The sequence below is a fragment of the Eublepharis macularius genome, chromosome 2 (genome assembly GCF_028583425.1).
Source record: "Eublepharis macularius isolate TG4126 chromosome 2, MPM_Emac_v1.0, whole genome shotgun sequence".
In the NCBI taxonomy this organism is placed as follows: Eukaryota; Metazoa; Chordata; class Lepidosauria; order Squamata; family Eublepharidae; genus Eublepharis; species Eublepharis macularius.
In genome coordinates this window covers 199,711,486-199,731,101 of record NC_072791.1, presented here as the reverse complement: position 1 = coordinate 199,731,101, position 19,616 = coordinate 199,711,486, and the positions used below count along the sequence as shown (strand labels likewise).

General features: G+C 40.8%; 1 protein-coding gene across 2 annotated transcripts in view; it reads right to left on the bottom strand.

Moving 5' to 3' along the window:
- Positions 1-19,616, bottom strand: part of ITGA6 (integrin subunit alpha 6) — a 71,461-nt gene that overhangs the window by 8,657 nt on the left and 43,188 nt on the right. For both annotated transcript variants that reach the window (XM_054970585.1, XM_054970584.1), the window contains exons 7-23: positions 18,762-18,955; positions 18,292-18,380; positions 17,149-17,276; positions 15,775-15,870; positions 14,939-15,000; positions 13,290-13,447; positions 11,663-11,821; positions 9,645-9,760; positions 9,339-9,528; positions 9,059-9,142; positions 7,385-7,464; positions 7,172-7,249; positions 6,977-7,079; positions 3,788-3,961; positions 3,079-3,177; positions 1,467-1,577; positions 1,266-1,364 (exon numbers count right to left, since the gene is read on the bottom strand). In XM_054970585.1, the coding sequence (XP_054826560.1) occupies positions 1,266-1,364; positions 1,467-1,577; positions 3,079-3,177; positions 3,788-3,961; positions 6,977-7,079; positions 7,172-7,249; positions 7,385-7,464; positions 9,059-9,142; positions 9,339-9,528; positions 9,645-9,760; positions 11,663-11,821; positions 13,290-13,447; positions 14,939-15,000; positions 15,775-15,870; positions 17,149-17,276; positions 18,292-18,380; positions 18,762-18,955 (2,020 nt within the window). The remainder of the gene's footprint in view (positions 1-1,265; positions 1,365-1,466; positions 1,578-3,078; positions 3,178-3,787; positions 3,962-6,976; positions 7,080-7,171; positions 7,250-7,384; positions 7,465-9,058; positions 9,143-9,338; positions 9,529-9,644; positions 9,761-11,662; positions 11,822-13,289; positions 13,448-14,938; positions 15,001-15,774; positions 15,871-17,148; positions 17,277-18,291; positions 18,381-18,761; positions 18,956-19,616) is intronic.

Genomic DNA, 19,616 nt, shown 5'->3' with positions numbered 1-19,616 from the left:
TTTAAATATCTGGTGATGTCTCTAGAATAGGGATGGTCAGCCACAGAGGAAGGGGGAAGAGAATAATCTTCCCCCTCTGTCAAAAGGCGGGAGTTCACAGATTCCAGATCACTTCAGAGCACTAGCCAGAGAATGCACCGATTAGCAGTGGGGACCGATAACGAAAGTGCTTGGACCTCTGATTAGCTGAATGGCTTGAATGAGGTAAGCGTCCTAAATGCAGTTCTCGTAAGTTACTTCTGGGGTGAAATTGAACCGGTTTTCATTCTGTTTTGCAATGTAAATGATTTCACTAATGAGACAGAGACACCAATCTGCTTCCATAGACAATAACAGCCAATGGTGGGTTTCAAATTAATACTGAAAGGTCGGGTCTTTTTCTATTTCTGCAAGCAGCTCTGAAAGTTTTTCCAGACCCTCCCCCCCACACCTCTGTTCAGCTGCCCTCTAAGTAATAAAGAAATTCCCGCTTTCTCCAGTGTAGAGTTCCTTCCAGTCAAGGGGTGAGGTTGATTAGGTATTAGGTCAGGGCTTTCTGAAGTTGTGGAAATATAGGATCAGTTACCACTGAGACCTGACCTAGTAGGAGGGTTGCCAACTTCAGGCTGGGAAATTACTGGAGAATTGGGGGTGGGATCTAGGGAGTGTGGGATTTAGGGAAGGGAGGGACCTCAGCACTGATTAATGCCACAAAGTCCACCATCCAGAGGAACTGATCTCTGAAATCTGGAGACCGATTGTAATTCCAGATCTTCAGGCCCCACCTAGAGGTTGGCAAGCTGACCTAGTAGGCCATGGACAGATGATACAAACATTTTAACCTAAATTTGATTTTAAAATGTAGCTAATATGGTTCTTGCAGTATTGTTCTGAGAATGTGAGAGGACAGCGATATCCACGGCATACATGTAGCTTGTTGCGTGCACTCTGAGTGGAGTTATTGAGTGAGTGGTGGGTGCTCAGGTGCACAAATAATGAAATCAAAACGGGTGTTTTAAGATTGCTAAAGTCGGATACCCTCCAATCTAAAACATTTCTATCAGTTCGCAGCAGCATCCAATGATAGCATCCTACAAAATAGTACTGCAGGTGTTTGAAAACTCATTTAAAAAATAAGGCCTAACTTTTGGGGGCTGAACAGAATCAGACCCTTGGAAGTACTAGAGTATTCCTAGCTGCACTGGCTCCATTCATTTCCTACAAGGAAGTAGTTTCCTGTGTATATCATGGATTGTGTACATCATTAAAAAACATTTCAGACTTACCTGAGTAGCTTCATTTACTAGCTTAATATTATCTGCAGGAGCTGCAATGTTTATTTTCGCTTTAAGGAGAATATCTACATAGTTGAGTTTAGAATATTCCTGGTGTGAGATGGGGAAGAAAAACAAAAGATATGTTTAATACTGGAACAGATAAAAAGACTTGATGCAAACCTGTAAACGGAATACGTTCACGGACAATACCTCTAAGAAAGTGCTGTTCCAGAGTCTTGAACGCAACACTACAGATGCCTTACTGTCCAGATCCTGCAAGGGACAGCTTATGACAACACAATTTGCCTCGCCATTACATTCCTGCATTAAATACAGAAAGAGCTTAAAAGAACATATTTCAACATAGATTGGCAACTTCTACAGCCTTCAAAAAGCCAAATGAACATTGTGGATCCAACAGAACCATACAATTTTATTAATTACTAGACCACTGAGTGGGTAAAGGAGTCAGGTACAACTTCCACCAGACCCAAGAAAAAAAAAAGGATATAACAATGCAAATAACAGAAGCCTTGGTATTTTTTTCCGCAAAATGTCACTGTTTCCCTTTCATTGGCTTTACTTCTCTTTAAAGACATAAATTTCAGAGGTATAATGATGTTTGTCTGTTGTAGCAAAGAAACGAACCATTAAGCATCCTGTGGCTCATACACTATCAGAACAAGCCTAGGATGAGTTTTAATAAATAACAACAACAACAACATTTGATTTATATACCACCCTTCAGGATAACTTAATGCCCATGCAGAACAGTTTACAAAGTGCATTACTATTATCCTCATGACAATCACCCTGTGAGGTAGGTGGGGCTGAGAGAACTCCGAGAAGCTGTGACTAAGGTCGCCCAGCTGGCTTCAAGTGGAGGAACAAACCCGGTTCTCCAGATTAGAGTCCTGCTGCTCTTTACCACTACACCAAACTGGCTTTTGAGTTTGCTTGCTCACATAATCCCTCCTCGAGTTAGATGCTTCTTGGTTTGTGGTGTCTGAACTGGCATGCCTATATATGGTGCAAAGCAGGGTGGCAAATAGCAGTTTGTTCTCAGTTTGAAAAACTGATTGGCAGGATGCAGGATATCATACCAGTCCATGACTTGCCACAAACGAGAAAGTAATTAGCTCACAGCAGGAGAGGAGGATTGCACAAACAAGCCAGAAGCTCCTTCCAGGGTTGGTTTTTATAGCATCAAAATGTGTTATACCTGTTTGTATGAAGCTGCCTTATACTGAGTCAGACTTATGGTCTATTGTCTACTCCAACTGGCAGCAGCTCTCCGGGGTCTCAGGCAGAAGACTTTCACATTACCTACTGCTCAATACATTTAACTGGAGATGCCAAGGATTAAACCCAGGACCTTCTGCATGCAAAGCAGAAGCTCTACCACTAAACCACAGCCCTTCCCCAAAGAAAGCTATTGACTAACAATTTATTGTTAAACTTAGATTTGAGGCCACTTCATCACACCTCATGTGTGTAACACAGTGGGGTCTAAATCAATAAAAGCCTATGCTGCAATAAAATTATTCGCCTTTAAGGATCCATAGGATTTTTAATGGATTTTAAAGACTATTTTAGAAAGACGATTTAAACAAAATGTTCGATATAAAGGTTGAATACACTTACTCAACAATTCATTATATTTATTATATGTAAATATATGCATAAACCATTGTTAAGTATTTTTAATATCTGCAGAAGAATAAAAGGGCAAAAATCGTGGCATACACCCTTCTATACTACACAAAATAAAGGAGGAGAAAGACCACAAAGCAACGGACAATTGGCTACAGTAGAGGCTTACCAAAATCTTGTATTTTCTTTCTGAAAACAAAGAAAAGCTTTTGCTACCATCAGTCTGCTTCTCTGCAACTTCACGTTTCTTCCTTGAACTTCTAGATGTCTATAAAAATTATGTACAGGCCAATGAAATCAGTCATTAAAATTGTGTTAGAGATATTAATTTTTTTAAGAACCAAGAATTCAAAGCATGATTTTGCAGAAATATCAAATTCTGTAAACCTAACTATGGAGCAAGTATAGCATTTTTGATTTTGAGTTAACACACACAGCTGTCTCACTTGCATCTGATTGTGCAGAAAGCATTATACTCATGTATTATAACAACAACAACATTCCATTTATATACTGCCTTTCAGGACAACGTAACACCCACTCAGAGCGGTTTACAAAGTATGTTATTGTTATCCCCACAAGAATCACCCTGTGAGGTGGGTGGGGCTGAGAGAGTTTGGAGAGGTGTGACTGACCCAAGGTCACTCAGCTGGCTTCAAGTGGCAGAGTGGGGAATCAAATCCGGTTCTCCAGATTAGAGTCCCATCGCTCTTAATCTCTACACCAAACTGGCTCTTTACTGTTGTTCTGTCCCTATTAAAGAAGCCATTCATTCTGACTTTTGCCTCATCACCTGACTTCCTTTTAAAGGAAATCTTGCTGAATCAATGGGTCAGTAATGTAATTCAGAAATATAAAGATAGGCAATGCTACATTACCTTAATTCTTATAGGGTTTATTTCATTTTGTGGTTCACATTGAAGTTCTCCTAATTCTTTTGACTTTATTGACACCAAATACAGCAGCCACTTGCCTCCCTTAATTTCTTTGGGCCACAGGATATCCAAGGAAGCAGTACCAAATGTTTTAAGCGGCTTGCCCAAGTTAGTTATCTGTTGGGAATAATTTTAGGGAAAAACTGAGTATCTTCATACAATAGTCTTCATAGCTATATATTGACAGGCCCCTGTTTTTAATGATAATAACAATGTAGCATCAAAACAAACATTCTCGCCTTTCTATAAATGCATATTGTTTCTTGATCAACTTTTGATTTCCATGACAAAATAGTAATACAATGAAATTACAGAAACTATAACATACTGGTGGAAGATGTTGTAAAATCATAACTGACTTATGGCAAACCCATAGAGTTTTTGAAGCAAAAGATGAACAGAGGTGGTTTGCCATTATCTAGCTCTGCAAAGCAACCCTGGAATCCTTGGTGATCTCCCATCCAAGTAGTAACCAGGACTGACTGTGCTTAACATCTGAGATGTGATGAGATTGGACTAGCCTGGACCACCCAGATCAGAGCTTTGGCGTAATACAAATACCTAATTGATAAGATTTCATTTCTCATATTAACAAAGTTATTTTTAAAAAATTGGTAAACTAAAAACTAAGTGAACACTAGATATCGGGGACAATTGAAATACTGCTCCTTGTACTCATGGTTTCTGATGCTTATTTATTTATTTATTTATGTAGCCTGCTTTATTTTTGAATCAGGACCATTCCCTGCCTCTGCAACCCTGGTCTTCATTGGAGGGTGCCGTTCCAATTACTAATCAAGGCCAACCCTGTTTCAGCTTCCAAGATCTGATGAGATCAGGCTTGCCTGGACTATCCAGGTCAGGGCAACAGCAGTATAACAAAACCATAAATAAGGAACAAATTTACAATCAATTAATATTAAATATTGCTAAAAGGAGAGGCAAATAGGATGGATTTAGTTTTGTATCTAAAGAATAATAATGATAGTGCCAAGAATCACAACTGAAAAACAGCACGCCACAGTCCTCAGGACTTTGAAGACAGAAACCAAAAGATGATCTTAATCAGGGCTTTTTTTCTGGGAAAAGAGGTGGTGGAACTGTCTATTGTCACATGTGCACATGCAAAGCATGCACGCATGCCCAGAAATGCGTGATGACATCACTCCAGGAAGTGACGTTGCTCCCGGAACCCAGCACAATGCATTACTACGAGATAAATGTTAGTAAGCTTGGAAAATTACAATATTATGAGAAAGGGTTTTTTCTGCATCCTCTACAAAAAGTGAAATCTTCCATTCCCTTTCCCAAACATTTCTTTGGAATCATATTTTAAAATATGCAAGAAGAAGGGGGCCTCTAAAAATCCAAAACCCATCTCACAAATCTAAATTCTAACAGATTCCCTCTGCCAGCATACAAAAAAAAATCCAAAATTCTTTCTCAAAATTCCACGGAGTCTGAAAATCCTAATCTAACGAATATTGAATTTTCAAATTTTCAGGGAGGGTTTTGCTTTACTGGAGCAATTCAAAATTAGATACTCAACTTTAGGGGCATTAGATTTATACTTAATTTAAAATGGCTTTTTTTTGTTCCCTGCCAACTCTACCTTACCAATGGCTAAGCTGTCGTAACACTGTGAAATGCTCATAAATATTCCAATGTCCCAGACAAATATTCATAAAAACTTCCTTAACACCCATATGTCCACTGCAATTTCAGTGATGTTAATCAGCTGAGGGTGAGGAGAACCATTTGAGTTACAGTTATTAAGACATAAGAACACCTATATGCTGATGAATATATTGATGAAAGCCTTCTGTGACTTGGACACAGCTATCCATTCCTAGTATAAAACTGGAATAACCATAACTGATATTTGAAGTAATACAGCTATCCATTCCTAGCATAAAACTGGAATAACCATAACTGATATATTTAACTAACACAGAACCAATCTGCATTCAAAAGCTGTGGGAACCATAACAATGTCAACTTCAGTCAACAAAAGAATGAAAGCAACACACACACGCAACCACAGCCCCACCCACCCCCTGAAAAGAAAGCAGAATGAACTGAAAACAGCACACACACACAGAGCTCCCATCCCCTCCATGAAAAGAAAGCAGAATGAACTCAAAGCAGCACACATACACACACAGCACCGAATGAAAATAAAACAGAATGAATTTAAAGCAGCACACATACACAGAAACCCCTGAATGAAATGAAAGGAGAAAACTCAAAGCAGCTAGCCTCCTCTGGAGAGCTAGCCCCAGCAGCTCTGCTTGCACACTCTCTCTCTCTCTCTCTCACTCACTCACTCACAGAGGAATGGGAAAAAAGGAGAATGAACTCAAAGCAGCTTACCCTCCTCTGCAGAGCCCGTGCGGGGCCCCAGCTTGCTCTCTCTTTCACTCACAGAGGAATGGGAAAAAAGCAGAATGAACTCAAAGCAGCTAAACCTCCTCTGGAGAGCCAGCCCCAGCAGCTCTGCTTGCTCTCTCTCTCTCTCTCTCTCACGAATGAAAAAATAGCAGAATGAACTCAAAGCAGCTAAGCCTCCTCTGCAGAGCTCGTGCCGGGGCCCCTCTCACTCTCTCTCTCAAGAAAGCAGAATGAACTCAAAGCAGAATGAACTCAAAGCAGCTTAACCTCCTCTGCAGAGCCCGCAGGGCCAAAGGAGGAAGGAATCACGTCTGATCTTAATTGACAAACTGGCCCATATGGAAGTATGCTGTCCTTCAATAGTTGTAAAAATTTTGTGAATACATCCAAGGAGCATGTTGCCTCTTAGGAATAAATTTCACAAGATTCAAAATAGTTTGTATTTGTCTGTATCTCATTTTGGGTGCCCAAAACACTGGTTATTCCATTTCTTTTAACTTCAATCCTTAAGAATGTCAGAATTTTGTTTCAAGCATGTACCCTGCATGCACAGTATGACATATATATATATATATATATATATATATATATATATATAAATGCCACAGAATTTAAACAGAGGCCATCTTAAGGAAACACAACGGCTGCCTTTTCAGATTGAAGTAAACTGTGGGGAGGGCAGTTTGGTGGCAAGACCAGCCTTCTGAAATGATTACATGTGAAATTAAGAGAAAGGCTTACACGGAAGTCATATTCTATCAAGCTACCCATGTCATCTTCATGTTTCATAGCACTTTCACCAACGACATTGCCTCCAAAATACACCTGGGAAGGCTTTGCAACCCTGTGGTTGGGGGAAAAAAAATCACATTTTAATGACTGTCATAAAAGGTTGTCTCAAGTATTGATTTGTTATGCTAACTAGAAAACGCTTACCCTGTCAGTGACAAAAGCAATTCAATAACTACTTTAGCTCTAGCAATAATTGGATCCAAATTAAGTTGATTGCTTGTTCTGCAACAAAAAGAAAACACACAACTTATGTGTAAAAAAAACCACTTTAATAATTTTCATTAAGTTGCCTTTCATTAAATTGCTGCCATTTTAGCATTAGAAAATTGATGAGGGATATTTGTTACTAAATCTTACGTTTCCAGTTTCAGATTAATGTCCAAATCCTGTGTATCAACGTTGACTTTAGTTGTACTTATAATTACATAAAATGTAACCTTTAAAAAAAGAAGAAAAGCAGAGCGGTTAAGATATATTTCAGACACACGAAAAACATTTTTTTTTCAAATAGTTAAAACACAACTATATATAACAGAGGTGGCCAAACTTGCTTAATGTAAGAGCCACATAGAATAAATGTCAGATGTTTGAGAGCCGTAAGAGATGATGCATTGAAGTGACTTCAGAGGAAGAGGTGGGTTTGGGGGAGTGTCCTGAAAGTGGCATCACAGGAAGGGGTGGGGTTTTGGTGCAGTATGCTGGAAGTGACATAATCAGAAGGGGTGAAGCTTGGAAAGAGCCATCACCTCATCTTTGACAAAAGTGGTATCACATCCTTGAAAGGCTTCACCCCCAAAGGGGTGTCCCCAGGTATTTTCTGAGTCGGACCTGGCAACGCCAACATTTTTATTGAAAATATGAAAGACATGGAAAGAAAGAAGGAAGGGGAGAGAGGGAAAGACATGGAAAGAAAGGGGAAAGGAGGGAAGGAAATAAACGAAACTAAAATAAGCTGTACGGCCACAGCGATACTCAGAGACCTCTGGGAGCTGCACAATATGTCTAGAAGAGCCGCATGCGGCTCCCAAGCTGCAGTTTGGACACCCTTGATATATAACAAAAACATACATTTAAGAGAAGAGATTCCCAAAGTGCACCAACCACAATAGTACACCATGAGAAATTAATCCCACAATCAGATACCACTGTGCATCTAAAGGACCTACAAAGTAAATTATTTTCTGCTTCTCTGTACGACTCCCTGGTCTGGACTTGCCTCAATCCAGGTGGCCTCAGGGGAAGGTAGGAACCAGCTGTGTTTTGAGAATGCAATTATTCTTGAGCTGAGCTGCAACTACTCACCATCAAAGGAGGCTGCCCATTGCATCTCTGCATGAACCACCCCTCTTGGGCTTGCTTCCTTCCCAAGGCTGAGCTTGGTAGAGCAAGTGGATACCTATCCTAGAACACTGGTATGCTCTACCTGCATAGTTGAAAGGATTTTGGTAGAGTCTATTTGAGATAATCAGATCCTTTTTAGAAAGGAGAAGTTGCAGTTAAAAATATCACTGTTGGTAGCTGCTGCCTGCCCCCACAGTACATTCCAGGACCTTCACTTGCCCAACTCTGCCGGCCTCACTTTCCCCTGGTTCAGAGAGGATTTTTCAAAATCACTGACATTCTCGTGCTGCTTAAGTTACCCAGGAAAAAAAAGAACATTTAATAACTATGCCATTGGCAAGGAGCTTAAACCAGGTAAGATGCACATTTTAAACATTTTATATTTAAGGAAGGGGTTCACTATGAATAGGCATTCTACACTTCAAAATAACTGTCATTATTCAATATATGTATATGTGCTTGGGTTCAATGATGCAGATGTTCAAGAAAATTACTCATAAAAAAAAAATTGCAGCACCCCTATGGCATGGCCAGATTAGAGACTCGGTAGAGGAGATCTGTTCGGGGCTACTAATGCTCATTCTTAATATACTCTGTAAGTAACGTTCTGTGCCTCCCATTTTAATTCAGACAAAACTGTAGAAATGTTTGAATGTTTCACTATTAGCTATCCCAGGAAATCCCACTTACTGTAGAATTTCTTTTGAAAGGGTTTCCAAGTTCACATTCTACTTGAGAGCCATTTTGATTGGCTCCGCAGGTCAGCTGTTTGTCCTAAATTGGAGGGAGAAAAAAAGATATTTCAATACCAGGGCCATCATGCGACGTCGCGCAAAACTCGCGCAAGAAAACGTGATATTTTGCGTTTTCCCCGCAACGTGGCGCGACGTTCCGGGGGCCGGTAAGCCGTCTGGAAACGACCCAGGTTAAACACAGCCTTTGTATTTCCTCAAAATCTAAGAAGACTTACTGGAAAGCTTTTCGACTCCCTGAAGGCAGAGTAAGTCAAGCTGTCCGGAAAGGTAGCAATTAATTTAGCTTCATGCGCATCATCACCATCCTTCTGGGGATTTCTTGCATCCGATGGGATGTTTGTCACTGTGATTTCGAGGGCAATATCCTTCTGGTCTTTCAGGACAAGCACTGGAATACCGTTCTCACTAGGAAATCAAAAAGGAAGAGTCGCCTCTTAAAGACTTAATACAGAGCAGGTCTCACAATGGAACAAAAGTCACTTTCTTTTCAGATGCTGCTGCTTTGACGCAACAAGGCTTACATCGGCAAATAAGCAAATCTCTCTTCACTTCCTTCTCTGGTGCAGAATCTGTAGTGGAGCTTCAGATTGCTGTGGCATATATTGTCTGATCCACAACCTTCTTTTACGAACTGCACCTACAAAGCACCCAAAAGTCAGTTGTTCAGGTATAAAATATAAAAAAGTTCTAATAAAAACGTTCAAATTCAGGATAAACTTCCATTCATAGCCACTTTTCCATAGTTCTACATGGCACGTCTTCCCTTCCCCAAACAAGCTACTGTTTCTGCCATGAAATCAGGCCCAGTTCATGCTTGATTAGAGCATCATCACACCTGCTTCCCTATGCTCCTATTCTAGAGCGCTCCAGCAACATTTGCCTCTGGGACCCATATGGGCCAGCCAGTGAGATGGCTTGCTAGTTGCCTCGTACTATTCTTCACTGCCCAGTTGCACAACCAAGTTCCTAACCTTTAATCCACTGCTGCTGCTTCCAAGTACACAACATTATCATTGATTGGTTGTTATGGGTTTTCCGGGCTGTATTGCCATGGTCTTGGCATTGTAGTTCCTGACGTTTCGCCAGCAGCTGTGGCTGGCATCTTCAGAGGTGTAGCACCAAAAGACAGAGATCTCTCAGTGTCACTCTCAGTGCTACACCTCTGAAGATGCCAGCCACAGCTGCTGGCGAAATGTCAGGAACTACAATGCCAAGACCACGGCAATACAGCCCGGAAAACCCACAACAACCATCGTTCTCCGGCCGTGAAAGACTTCGACAATACATTATCATTGATTGTCACTGCCAATGTATTTATTTATATTTATTTATTTTTGGATGCTACCTTTCCCACCAACTACAGGAACTCAAAGCAACTTACCAAAACATCTGCTGCACAGGTACCATAAAATTAACATTAAAAACTGACAAGAACACAGAGCCATGTAACTTTTTCTCAATGCAAGTTCACTCTTATAAAATTACTTGTAAAATGTATGCCTAAAAAGAATGACTTTACATTTCTTAGGGAAGGCAGAAACAATGGGGGGGGTCAACTTTGGGGTGGGCATTCTATAACACTGGCACTGTCAACGAAGAGAGTGGGCCCCATGGAGTGGCCAAAAGGACAGCTCACCGGAAAGGTTCAACCAAGAGGCAAGTGAGTGGAACATAAAAAGCACACTACAGAAAAGATATATTTATATTATGTATATATGAATCTGTATCCCTGATCTAGGTGGTCTAGGCTAGCTTGATCTTGTATCCTGGAAGCTAAGCAGGGTCAGCTCTGACTACTGCTTAGATGGGAGATCACCAAGGAAGATGAGGTTGCTCTGCAGAGGCAGGCAATGGCAAACCATCTCTGGTTGAGCTAAACTACAAGAGATGGATTACACAAGGATGCTCACATGAAGGGAGTTGCAATGTTAGCCAGGAAGCTGAGTTTTAAAAGAGATTGGAGGGCTTTGTCAATTTCCCCTCTCTACAGAGCCAGCAAAGATCCCTCCTCAGAGGGATTGTTTATTTCCTCTTTGCCTTCTAGAAGGGGAAGTGAAACTGACAGAGCCCTCAGGAGGCAAAGAGGAAATTAGCAAATCCTTTTGCATCCTTTTGCAAAGGGGAAGGAGGAGATTTTGAAGAAAATAAATGTTCACATTTTTAGCACTTCTTCCAGCAAACAGCACAAGAGTAAATACAGATTCTGAACAACTGATTATAAAGACTGAATAGGTGGTGGAGATAACTCTGTTTCCAAATAATAATGTGGCATAACTAGGGCTGCCAACCTCAAGGGCGTGACTGGTGTTCTCTCAGAATTACACTTGTTCTCCAGAGATCAGTTCCCTTGGAGAAAATGGCAGCTTCGAAGGGTGGACTCTAGGGTATGAAATCTGCTGAGCTCCGTCTCCTCCCTAATCTCCACCTCTCCCCAGGTTCTATCCCCAAATCTCCAGGAATTCTCCAACTTGGAGTCAGCAACCCTGGGCATACCCTAAACAGAATAGAACAGATCAGTATCGAACAACAAATAACTTACTTCTGAATTAATTGTTTTTGGTTCCTTTGAGTTTAATATGGGAACAAGATCTGGAAGTGACCTTCCTTGCCTCCTGCTGGGTTGCGTTGTGGAGTCAGACCCTTGAATTCTGACGCCAACCGTTACAGGAATAGGACGTAGTTTATCCTTAATTTTTTCCTAAGAAATATTTAAAGAATACTCAATTAGTACACAGAAAAAGGAGAAGATCTCCATCAGGCCTGTAACTAGCCACCTGATCCTCAGACTTGCTGTGTTACTAAGAAAAGGCTTCAAATGTTGTGCACTCAGGGCCTGCATCACTAAACTGGGTTGCAACACAAATCTCCATTTCTACTCATATTTGATGAAGGGAGCATGACTCTTGAAAGCTTATACCCGTGAAACTCTTTGTTGGTCTTTAAGGTGCTACTGGACTCAGACCTTGCTCATCTACTGCAGATCACCATAGCTACCCGCCTGAAACTAAAGTCACATCTGTCTGCAACATCAGGAGAATGTAAGAATGAACAAATATTGATCAAAAGGGAGCATTATTCACACGATCCTTTAAAGTCACAGTTAACGTCAATTTCTGGTGACGAGTGTACTTTTTGATGTGGAATGTATGATACAGGTACATACGTCAGATAAGAGAGCTGTGCAAAGCCCAAATACACATTATATTCACCATTAGAATGGATACTTCTGTAGTCAGTGTTCCATCCCCTTCCCCAAGCCTTAACATAACCTAAACCTGGAATAGATCGGTATCTAACAACAATTAACTTCTGTGAACTGGGGTCACGATGACACTGCCTTTCTCCACCACTCCACCAGCTCCCTATCAATGGTGGCTGATGACAGGCAGGTTCACCATTTAATGGCTCTGCTTTACAGGTAGAGTGCTGCTGTACATTCCAACTGGGAGCAGAACATTTGTTGGGTGTACAGATTCCTGTGATGAATGTCACTTGGACCAAGACCAAGCCAAGTCTTTAAAGCAGCACCCCAACGCTTCACTGTTTCCATTTCTAATTCCCATGTTAGAACTTAACATTCCATCAGACTTGTGTCATTTTCCAGAGGGGCTCAGGACTTTAAACTGTAACGAAGCCCTAGATGCCATTCTGATAGTGGCCAACCTTTCGGTGTTGAGTGTGCCTTGATTTGGGCCCAGGGTGTGAAACAATGTCACAAAGCTCTTAACTGCAGTACATACACAGTCACAGCACAAACATATATGCCAACTTACTTCGCTTATACCTCACTTTTCTCTCCAATGGAGACCTGAAATGGCTTACAACACAGTTCTCCCTTCCTCCATTTTATCCTCAGAACAACTCTATGAGGTAAGTTAGGCTGAAAGCGTGTGACAGGTTACCGAGCAAGCTTCCGTTGGGAGTGAAGATTTGAAACTTGGGTCTCCCAGATCCTAGTCCAACAGTCTAACCGCTACACCATGCTTGGGGTGCTGTTGTCTAGTTTACTCAGCTGGAGAGCAGGAGTAGGGACAGTGCTGGAGAGGCAGGTCTCTTTTTCCATGTGTCTCAAATTCTCACTTCCTGTGCCACTTGAGGCACATGAGCCACAGCCCCATAAGAAAAGCATTCCAATACATCAATATCTGCATCTGAGCTCGTTGTACCTGCAGTACAAGCATGTTGGTCACACACTTTTGCCTCTTCTGTCCTGCCAGAGTCACACTTCCACTGAACTGATCCGAGTGGCGTTTCTCAAACTGCACTCTAGATGGCAAACCCAGTCGTCTCCTTTCGTTTTCTGCTTCCAGTGTATAGTCCAGAACTGGAAGGGGTTGGGATGAAGAAACAAAGCAAAATAATCAGAAAAAAATAAGGTAAGACATTGTAGGGGCTGTATTTTGACTATGCAACCTGTAGAAAAAGTTACATGCCAACCAACAGGTGAATATGTGTATTTTACTGATAACTGGTTGTTTTCATGTTACTGGACGTGATGCTGTAACTACAGGTGTTATACATTAAACCAGTCATTTCTGTACAGTGCTTGGCACATAAGGGCCCTGTGTTAAGATTTGCTGTAGTAACATGCAAATACATAGGACAGAGTACAGCAACCCTGGGCATGTTCAAAGACATAGCATTAAGCTACTATTGCAGGAACATTGTGATAGACAGCACTAAAGGCTCCAAGTGCCAGCATTGGCTACTTTTAGGGTTCCAGGAGTAATGTTCTCAGTGGTGACAGAACTTTCTCTCTTGAGGTGTTCAGCAGCCCCATTCTGCTTCTGGCTTAAAAAAAAATCAGTTAACATCTTTGAATTCTGGTGGGCATTTGGGAAGACATGAATTTCATTCCTGACCAGCTTAACTGTGTTCTTATTAATTGCTTGTATAGGACTGTCACTTATGTTGTTTATTTTAAGCCAATTGTATTGTTGTTAGCTGCACTGAAGCTTTCTTTTTAAAGCATGCATTGAGATTTAATAAACACATACATATTAGAATTGCCTCATCCATCTACGATGCCAATGTAATATCACAGTGGGTGGAACTTCACGGGCACAGTAATCTCACCCAGGCATGCTCACGAACACACGATCCTAAGCATTTGTTTCTTGCCACCAGCTTTAAATCCATGTATTATATACATAGTATAAATAATATTATATTCTAGGGGTAAGCAGTCCAGGTGTGCATGCGGAAATAGACCTTTCTGCATGGCACACAGGGCCACTTCTCTGCCCAAGGGACTGAAAGGAGCCCCCGAAGCATTCTGGCAGTGCTGCTGTGGCACCACTTGCTCTTCTTGTGTCTGACCAAGTACAGCTGTGCTCTCTTCCCCCTTTCCCTTTTGTCTGCTGGCATGCCAATACCTTCACAAGTGGACACAGTGCATTTTTTAGCACTGGCCAAAAAAGCTACCACTCATTGGCATATTCCATACGTTTTATTTTCCAGAAATAAAGTGCCAGCCAGTGATACTACTTAGTCAGTGGTATTCAAAAACTTGCAGGTATTGTATGGAAAGCGATACTGTAACTTCCATATATGCACCTGCAAACAACTTTTATAGGTAGCTGTTCTATAGATTGCTCTAAGCAATAAGACCCTCAGGTAATTAGGTTATGAACAGCATAGTATACTTGCCCTCAGAACATTACAGTTTCAAGTTGACGCCCATTATGAGTATCCCCATGATTCTTACTGGAGTAAGCATGTGCACACACACAACACACACACACACAAAGGACAATAGAGATTGTTTGAATTCATCCACAGAACTCAGTGATATGCAATGATTATAGTAACTTACTTATTTGGGGGTTTAAATCACTCGGACTAGCTGTATATTCAAAACATGCTTCAACATTTATGCTGTAAAAAACCAAGAGCGTAGAATTAACTTTTTTTTTAAAAAAAGAGTTCAGTATGGTAAACATTTCATTAAATGCCACAGCAGTCTCGAGGGTAAACTAGAAATAATGGAATACTTCTGTGCCCATCCTTGACAGCTTAAATACTTGCAACTATCCACATGTCTTTTAGATAATTAAGGGTTGGTACTTGTTTTACAACAATGTGGAAGCCAGTGTGGTATAGCAGTTAGAGTGACCGACTAGGATCTGGGTGACCCAAGTTCGATTCCGCACTCTGCTATGGATGCTTGCTGGGTGACTTGTACCAGTCACACAGCTTAACTACTTCTCAGGGTTGTTGTGAGGATAGACTGGAGGAAAGAAGAATGATGTAAGCCAGTAAGAAAGGTGGGGTATAAATGACATAAATAAGTAAATAACCTCGGCAGCATCATTCATTCTCACATTGCCAGATTAACATGCAACCCCCAGAATTATTCAAGCACAATATCCACTGCGGTTTCAACACATGCCAACATCAGCCCTGAGGAATCTTGGCTAACCCTGGAGTGAGGAGGAGATATGGTACGGGTTGCTGACAGAGACACAGGAAGGAATGGTGCTGTGGCAGCTCCCACACTGCCAAGTAACCATCTCATTCTAAGAGATAGAATATTAGTTGGTCGGCACAGAAATTTCTGATGCTTTTTGCCGCCACCCCCCCAAGGTCTTAAGTATATGAAACACATGAAAGTTAGCTCAGCTTTCTAAACATGAAATGTTCAGTGCTTACCAAATTCCACTGGGCTCAAGACAGTTTTTTCTGTTTAGGTCAATTCTGTCTGGAGATATCTTGATGGTTTTATTAATGCTCACTACCGGCCTTGATCTGGTGCATTTGAGGGGAAGAAAATATTGACACCATAAAAAAGAGGAAACCAACGGCTCTGATCAACTGTAAAGGCAGTATTAGGCCTTCCCTTACAGGGTTGTGGAGAGGCACAGAGAGCATATTTTTTATTTACTATGTATTGCTATTCAAGGAATCCCAGGCTTCTCTTTTTACATTCGCTAAAAATAAAAAATAGAATGTTTTTAATAAAAAAGCTTAGCACAATAGACAAAAGCCAAATGGCTATAATGAGAATGAAACTGTGACTTCCCAATTCTCTGGTCTCCTATTTATTATGTGCAAAATACAGGAAAAATCATAGTGAATCCCTACAGAGCCAGTTTGGTGTAGAGGTTAAGAGCAAGCAGGACTTTAATCTGGAGAACCAGGTTTGATTTCCCACTCCTCTGCCTGAAGCCAGCTGAGTGACTTTGGGTCAGTTACAGTTTCTTGGCGCTCTCTCAGCCCCAACCACCTCACAGGGTGACTGTTGTGAGGATAACAATAACACGCTTTGTAAACTGCTCTGAGTGGGCATTAAGTTGTCCTGAAGGGCGCTATGTAAACTGAATGTTGTTGTTATAGCAGTGGTAACCTAGGTTTGAGTTCTCACAGATAAGGGGGTAAATCTGTATGTGTCAAATTGTGGGTGGGGACTCATGTATAAAAAGATCCCCTGCACATAGAAAACTAAATGTTAGAGAGAAAAGATGTTAACTTTTTCTTCCTCCTGAAATGTTAGTTTACTTACAATGCAATCCTAAGAAGACTTACTAATTACAATGGGCTTAGCCTGAAGTAACTCGTCTTAGGATTGCACTGTGAGTATAGGAATCCCACCCACCCCCCAGCCACAAAGAACATGATCCTCCTTCATAGTTGGAAGCGGTAGATTCCAAGACACAAGTTTGTCACCTCTTCTGTTGTTTGCCAGATCTATAGCCTAGAAAAGGTTCAGAAAGGCAGGATCCAGTAGTCAATCATTTATTGTTTGTTAACTCTTTGAGTTGCAGCACACTTAAAACCTGAACTACCTACACTGGAAAGGAGATGTTACTCACTGCCACCGTCTGTAACATGCGTCTTCTCTCAGTGCTCCCTGTAACTTACTACTGACTTCTCAGGCTAAGAGCTTCACACCATCAGAAGTGTGACAGTGAGTGTGAAACAGATAATCCCTCCACAAGTGATCCAGAGATCAAATCTTAACTACTTTTTGGTACTTTTTAACTCAAGAAACCAATTAAATAATAATAGAGAGAACACAGTACACACCTGTAAACAGACACAGTATCCGAAAGTGACCCAACAGCTATATCAGGATAGGAGTTTCTGTCAAGATCCATGTTTCCGGTAATAGAATAACCAAAGAATGAGACATCGTTGGCTTTGCCATCTAAAATCTAAAACAAAACCAGGAGTATGCAAGCTGTTCTGACAAACTGGATTACATTATTGATTAAACATCTTTGTCACTAAGAGGGATTTTGTGAATAAGAATCACTCGGGGAGGGATCAAGCTCAGGGTGCACAGGAAGGAACAGGGCAAGAGAAGCTGGAGAAGAGTCATAAATGCAGAATGAAACACTGAGCTGTCAAATCCTACAGAGCTTTGGGGCTTTGAAAAGCAGTTAAGCGTTCCTCACCAATCAAACAGAGCTAGTCAGGCATATCAGCGCTAATTTCTGAACCTAAGCTGTTTTAAGAATATTTGATTTGCTCAGTTTAAAGAGTTTATGGATGAACACACAGAACAGATAGTCAATTGTTTCAGATTTCCTGTCCACATAATCTATAAAATAAGAATAATCAATGGTGGTTTCAAACATTACGTTTTTAAAGTCCACTTTGAGATGGAAAAATCCAAGTAATTTGGAGATTCTAGGAGAAAAGGTAAAAATATCATGAGGGAAATACACAAGACTGAGTCTTGCAATAAGTTGGGCTACTTATAAATTCCACTAAGGTCAACAGCATAGTTTTAATCAGCTAGAATATAAGGATGGCAGCCTTTGTACTAAATAAATACAGAGCTAAACTTCACTCGCCACTGGAATATCTACTTCCATTTTGTGATACTTTGTACTTGCCGTTTTCTCTAATAAGACTGACTATGATCCCAGTGAAAACCACAGAAAGCTTAAAATGTGGAAGAGGAAAAGGGAAGAAAGATTCATGTGAAAGGCAGAGAAGCAACTGAATTACACTTGCGCAAAGGAAGGAAGTATTTATGGAAGACTGTCCCCCCCCAAAATGCTCGCAGATTTATGGGGTCATGAAGAGGATTTAAGGCTGAGAGGAATAGAAAGACACACACAAAGGCAAAAAGAAGATAGAGAAAAACAAGGGAGCAAGTGTTTAGGGCCTGGGGGTATATGTGAAAGGAATTTCTCAGAAATAGACCCACCCTTTTATTACCTGTGTTGGTTTTGTATTTATTCCACTGCTGGAGCCATGATATATAAACACCTTGCCAAAACCATCATACGGAGCTCCCACAGCTATATCTGTTTTTTGAAATAAAAATACAAACATTCAAAACTGATCTCACAGTTTTAAAAAATGCACATCAGTCAGTGTTTAAGTAAGGTGTTTGTACAAACTGAGCTTGGTGGGAAATAAATGTAAAATAATGGATGTGAAACTAATGGTTTCAATATGACAGAAACAAGTTTTACTAGTTTGATTGCTTTGGGCACAAGTTTCGTAAAGTTAAATTTTTAGAACAAATGAGCAGGGTTTTTTTTTAAAAAAAAAGAATGTACCACCACCAAAGCAGTTTTTATTGGATTCAACAGGTATGAGTGTGAAAACTCACACATGAAAACTCATGAATTTTCTTTTCAATGCTAGTGAACACACCATGACTTGATTTCTGGACTTCTTACCCTGATAGCCATCTTGGTTAACGTCACCAATACTTTCCACTGCAATTCCAAACATGGAGTCTGTGGTTCCATTAAGCCGAATTGGCTTTACTCCTTCCCACTTGCCTTGTTGATTAATATAAACGTACACAGCACCACCAATTTCTCCATCCCTGTCAAAATATTGTGGGGCTCCAACAACTATATCTTGCCAACTGAGGGAGGAAAGAAACCAACAAGTATATTAATGACCGCTAAATGACTCAATACAGTATACGATGAAATGAGAGACAGCAGCTCAGAAAGATTCCTTTGAAGTCATTTTAAGAGATTCAGGGATAAAACCACCATGTTGTTTTACTTACTAAGGTCTATATTTATTGGCATTCCATTTTCATAAATGAAAGCTGGTTACTTCTTTGCGGTCTTTACGTATTTTGGGCTTGCAAAGCCCATCAGTGTGAATGAACACATGATCTACTTGAAGAACAAGGGCACTGTGCTTCTCACCTTTGGTGGGGTTCAGATGATCCTTTATGACTCAGTTATGAGCCTAGGGGTCACACTGGATCCAACATTACTGCTGGAGAAGCAAGTGAATGCTTTCTTTCAACTCAGTTTAGTCTGGAAGATGGACCCCTACCTTGACCTGGCTGCTACCTGAATCCATGCTATGCTGACATCAAAACTTCTGTAATGCACTCTGCATAGGTCTCCTCTTGAAGTCAACTTGGAGACTCCAGTTGGTGCAAAAGGCTGCAGCTTAGCTATTATCAGGAGCTAGGTGGAGCATGCATTTTACTCCCATTCTGCTGTCACTCCATTGGCTTCCCATCAGGTACCAGGTTCAATGCAAGGTTTTGGCTATCACATGCA